Source organism: Sinocyclocheilus grahami, unplaced genomic scaffold, assembly GCF_001515645.1.
Source record: "Sinocyclocheilus grahami isolate Dianchi unplaced genomic scaffold, SAMN03320097.WGS_v1.1 scaffold40.1, whole genome shotgun sequence".
NCBI lineage: Eukaryota > Metazoa > Chordata > Actinopteri > Cypriniformes > Cyprinidae > Sinocyclocheilus > Sinocyclocheilus grahami.
The window spans coordinates 535,211-541,210 of NW_015505219.1; the positions used below are offsets into that span (position 1 = coordinate 535,211).

Consider the following 6,000-nt stretch of genomic DNA (forward strand, 5'->3'; position numbering starts at 1 on the left):
GTTTTCTATGTGCACAAAAAGTATTCTTGTAGCTTCATAAAAATATGGTTAAACCACTGATGTCACATGGACTATTTTAACGATGTCCTTACTACCTTTCTGGGCCTGGGAGCGTTTTAGTTGCATTGCTGTCTATGGAGGGTCAGAAACCTCACGGATTTCATCAAAAATATCTTAATTTGTGTTGTGAAGATGAACGAAGGTCTTATGGGTTTGGAACGACATGAGGCTGAGTAATTAATGACAGAATTTTCATTTTTGGGTCAGCTATCCCTTTAAGGGCCACGTTCACATAGAACGTGATTTTTGCATTTGACCGCAATGCTTTTCTGTTGTTTTTCTCTGAAAACATGCTAGATGGACATGTTTGACCGTTGTGCTCATGTCTTGCATCATTTGCAGCATCTCATCATCTTTTCTCAGCGAGACATCTTTTAAAAAAATGCTAAGCTTAAGTTCAGAGTAGTAAAACACACCTCCATACCTTGCAGGTTTTTTCATTCCACTGCCCTGCATCTCGTGTTTTTAAATGCAAAGATGCTGTCTGTATGAATCACTTCTTAGTATTCTACTTATGCAAAGTATAGTCAACAAGGCAGCTGGCTTAGTTTTGGAACATATGTATGCATGAGATAAAAATCATGGTTAAATTCTGTGTAAAACATAAGCTTTGTAAAAAAAACAACTTAGAATGTTTACGCAGTTGTTTAGATGTTCCTTTCATGCTTTTTCAATCTGACAGACAAGAGTTCACTAGAGAAAAAACAGTTGAAGCTGTGTGGCATCAGATGACAGTTTCATAAATTAAAGGCAATGAGGTTCACTAACAAAATTACGGCACACAACACACATGAAAACATTTGTGTCAAAACAGGCTTGCGAAATTGCTTTCTATCTGTTTAACGAGAAGCTGTAGCACAGCAGCGAGCCTCTCTCCATCTCTTGCCACCATTTTAAATGAGCTTGATGAGTGGCAAGTTGCACCTACTCTGCTGCCATAGCAACCATAGAGCAGCCAACTGGGTCAGAGCTGAGCGTTATGTAGCGATGCCCTCTCTAACACACATGAACGTCCAAAAGCACAAACACACACACTGCCACACATGCACACACTCTGCATACGTGCTGGTGTCTCACACATTAACACACACAGCAGGGGGGGAGATTTATTCTCAGATTACGTGAACGTTATGTTGTCCAGTGACATGCTGTGTAATTGCCCAGCAGTATGTTTTATTGGCACAGCTACCTATTACAACAAAGTAATTGTTAGAACTTGCAGTAAGAAAGCACTGCAGTGTCATTATCAGAGTCTGTTCTCCAGAACTTCTGTAATTTCATCTCTCTCATCAGCCTAGAATACATATTGTAATTAGAGTGTTTGCTGAGAGAAGATGATTGATCGGGCAGATGGAGCTGAGGAAATCAATTTAAAAGTTTTTTGGAAAAGTGGAATTATTGTAAATGGGTTGTTTTCTTTAGAAAAGGTTAAAAAAAAAGTACCTTTCTCTGAAGACTTCAACACTAACTGGTAATTATAAGTATCCTATGCTAAAAAAGTGTGTGTTGCTCTCCATGTGGAATAATTGTACATATTCAAGCTTGAAGGAAGACCAGAGCCACTGATGAGCAGAGCAGAGGTCTTGGACTCACATTCGGCCTTAGCGCAGACCAGACTAGCCGATGGGTAGCTGAAGGAGCGTAGGATGGCTCCGATGGCAAGGCTCAGATCTTCGTTGCTAGGATACAGAGTCACAGATGCAAAGCGCAGGTAAGGAAGCCGTGGAGTCTCTTCCGGACCGATTTTGACATGCGGAATCTGAGAGTGAGCAGTTTGAAGAACAAAAGGAAAGAGATTATGGTTAGTGAATTAACACAAAACAAAACAAATGTGGAATATTTAAATGAAGCGCACCTCCTTTTCCCCACAGATGTGACTGACTATGGAGCCAGAGGCAGGGCTGGAGGCGGGGCCAATCACAGAGACCACGCCCTTTGGCAGAATCTGGCACACTACGACAAAAAAAGTAGAGCATTTCATTCCTCATATCCACTCTGTTTGAGTCACTGTATGCTGTACTGCTTTACTTCAAAGTTTTTTGTGTGCAGGGATATATGAGTGTGTGTGTGTGTGTGTACTTTTTAATGTATGACTCACTAGTATCTGTAGTCTCATACTGAGAGTCTTTCTGGAGTTCAAATATGTCGACCTCCACGCGAGCACGAGCCGGGCCCTCCATCACACTGTTGATGTTCTCGCGTGCTAACGCTAAAGCTAAACGCTCCCCACGCCCACAGACAGAGCTGTCATCCAAAATTGCCGCTAACGGAGGAGAGAATGAGAATGAGAATGAGAGAGAAACAGACAGATAAAGTAGAGAGAAATCATTACAAGAATGGGTACAAGTAATATAAATGCAATATATAACAACCCTTTAATAATCACTCTTTTAAAACAACCATCTACCATGTCCAATAATAATAAAGTCAGTAATATAGTCTATTTTTAAAGTCAATAATAAAGATTATTTATAATAATTCTGAATTGCCATAGTGTATCTAATAGGATATTCTGTAATAAATCTGGTTATGTCAGTGGTTCTCAACTGGTGGGCCAAAACCCAAAAATGTGTTGCAGGTTTGTTCTGATATGGTCACATATCAATTAGAAAAAAATATTCTAAATGCAAATTAAAAATTCACCTAACCATGTGCTCTACTGTTCAAAATTTCTGAGTAAATTTGTTTTTTATATATTTTTTTTATGAATTCAAAGAATCCTGAAATGAACATATTTCCACAAAAATATTAAGCAGCACAACATTGATAATAAGAAGAATTGTTTCTTCTTAATAATCACTCTTTTAAAACAACCATCTACCATGTCCAATAATAATAAAGTCAGTAATATAGTCTATTTTTAAAGTCAATAATAAAGATTATTTATAATAATTCTGAATTGCCATAGTGTATCTAATAGGATATTCTGTAATAAATCTGGTTATGTCAGTGGTTCTCAACTGGTGGGCCAAAACCCAAAAATGTGTTGCAGGTTTGTTCTGATATGGTCACAGATCAATTAGAAAGAAATATTCTAAATGCAAATAAAAAATTCACCTAACCATGTGCTCTACTGTTCAAAATTTCTGAGTAAATTTGTTTTTTATATATTTTTTTTATGAATTCAAAGAATCCTGAAATGAACATATTTCCACAAAAATATTAAGCAGCACAACATTGATAATAAGAAGAATTGTTTCTTTAGCACTAAATCAACATATTAGAATGATTTCTGAAGGATCATGTGACACTGAAGACTGGAGTAATGACTTCTCAAAATTATGCTTTGTCATCACAGGAATAAATTACGTTTATTGCATTTGCACAAAATATATTAAATAAAAAAAATATTTGAAATTGTAATAATATTTCACAATATTACTGTTTTACAAAAGAGTCAAGCTGCTTTGAAACAATGTGTATTGTAAAAAGCGCTATACAATTAAATTTGAATTGCATTGAATTAAATTTTACAGTACATGTACTCAAATAAATGCTATATATTTGTCTCATCCTTGAAAACCATAAACAAAAATTACAATGCAAGAAACATTACATAACTTTCCTATTCAACAGGTGTCATGTTAATAATTTTGCATATTTTAGTGTTTATGCAGTTTATAATAGTACATTTTAGTTTAGTTTAGTGCAATAAAATGTTGGTACTTTGTTGCTTGATTTCTAGAATTAAATCTGGGTCATAAAACAAAAGCATTTGAGACGCACTGGTTTGACATTCACAGACAGATATTGGGCTTGTCAATCACATGACATAAGTCCATAAGCATGCGACACTTACCCATCCGTACGGATGACAGAACAGAGGTCTGGCTCAGGGAAGAAGGCGGCATGGTAACCACGGTGACTAACAGGAAGCGGAAGTAAATCGACAGCAGGAGCGCTGGCAGTTCCGGCATCTTCTACCGCTCCTCATGGAGATGCCTTCTGCTGCCTATAGCACCCCCTAGACGAACACAGAAATTAGATGAAATTTGTTGTACATGAGCACTTATAGATTTCCGCCAAATTGTACATTTCAACTTGCTCCGGTAGTAGACAAAACAATTAATCAAGCAAGAAACATGTAAAAGGTAAAACATAAAATATCAAACCATTGTTTTGGGCATGGTTTTGTTTTCGACCTGACATATTAAGCATTTCCTTGTCCTGAGAACTGTTACGAATCCAGTTCATGGACTTCCATCCAATTGCCACCAGAGGTCGCTCTTCCATTTTAGTGACTCTCTCACTACACAGACTTTCACGTGTCACCCCGGACTACATTTCCCAGCAGCCATTTCACTAATCACACGTTCACCTGAAACCAATCACACACACTATATAACACCCACTCAGATCATGCACTGTAAAAAGTAATCACTGAATCTACTCTACTCTAAAAGCGAGTAAACATAACTGATTTTTACAAATTTGTTGAATTTACTTAATTACACTGTGTTATGTGAACGTTCAGGTGGATGCAATAGTTAAACTAAACAACTTTAGTAAACAGTACTTTTAAGAGCATCTAGTTTGTTGGATTAAATCCCACTATGTGCCCTAATAACTCTAGACCAGTAGGTGGCGGAAGTGCACCAATAGGTGGCGGAAGTTTGGTTTAAACAAAACATCACCAGAAGAAGACAACAAACTGAACTTCTGAGTCAGATCGTGTTTGAAATGTGGCCGTAAGATTAGGTAAGTTTTTGGTGATCTACTTATAAACTATATTGTCACAGTGTGTGCTATCGTTTTTGAGGAAAAGAAAAGGCAGATTTTATTAGTTTTTACCGACGAGCATTACTGTAACCGTCAGTTAGCGTACTAGCTAGCCAGTGGTTTACAAGCTAGATTACAAGCATCGATCTTCCTCTTTACTGGTAGTTATAACATGAAATAAACGTGAGTAAGCATCATAAAGTATGTTGAGCGATACAGTACACCTTAATGAAATGTATCATGTCTTATGTAATCCATTTTTCAGCATTTAATGTTTGAACAAATGTCATGAAAACAAGTTATCATCACAACCACTGTTTAAATGTTTATATTTCAGAAAATTATTAGAAACTAGATTTATTATAAGAATTATTAGAAGTAGAAACTTCATTTAAAATAGTTTTTAAATGTGCGTCAATGCCCAGCACTAATTATATGTCAGTATTGAACCAAAATGCTGTTGTTTTTTTTTTTTTTTTTTTTTACACTTTTCAAATGTCAAAGCAGCAGTTTCAGAATAGAATATTTTTATAGCTGGCATACTGTTCAGTTTGTCTTGTCTTTTTGTACAACAGATTGAATGTCTTTTTTTTAAAATCTGGGATCCACTGCTGTGCTCAGTTTGAAAAGGCCTTTATATCTAAACATAATACACAGATATGAATTTGTTTGCAAATGTTTAACCTGAATATGTACTCTTAAAATGTAATGACTTATTTTTGTCATATTGTATTATTGTTGCTAGGACTATGATGATGAAGAAGAAATGTCAGTCGGCCTATTGAGCGTGATCCCTGAGCTGAGGACTCTAGAGCCATACCTAACTCACTGCATTTAATGCCATGTCTACTGCAATAATTTTAGAAGGTACAATTGTATTGGATGATCTGGAAAATCCTCCCCAAGATATGCCTGCTCTTTGGACTTGGATTTATGCTATGAAATTATAGTATCCTCCAGTACTGAAGGACACCTTTGATTTCATTCAATGGCTGAAGCTAGAATGCAATCTCTGAAAAATCTTCTTCATGTAGAAAGATGTCATTGTGGCGTGATGGAGCATTTTTCAGTGTAATTGTTCATGATTGATCATTATTGATTTAGAAATAGGTAATTCTAGAAAATGGTAAATCTAGATTTACAAGGTGTCATAAAAGGGATGTTGATGTTTGGGTTTTTTTATTTTTTATTTCCTGAGTGCAGTATGTGCAATTTTTCTTA

General features: G+C 36.1%; 1 protein-coding gene across 1 annotated transcript in view; it reads right to left on the reverse strand.

Annotated features, from left to right (window-relative positions):
* The window catches only part of LOC107582117 (glutamate receptor ionotropic, kainate 5-like), a 55,451-nt gene that overhangs the window by 12,552 nt on the left and 36,899 nt on the right, over positions 1-6,000 (reverse strand). Inside the window, exons 2-5 of the mRNA XM_016267854.1 lie at positions 3,860-4,024; positions 2,159-2,323; positions 1,916-2,013; positions 1,654-1,819 (exon numbers count right to left, since the gene is read on the reverse strand). Coding sequence (XP_016123340.1) covers positions 1,654-1,819; positions 1,916-2,013; positions 2,159-2,323; positions 3,860-3,977 — 547 coding nt within the window. The 5' untranslated portion in view covers positions 3,978-4,024. The remainder of the gene's footprint in view (positions 1-1,653; positions 1,820-1,915; positions 2,014-2,158; positions 2,324-3,859; positions 4,025-6,000) is intronic.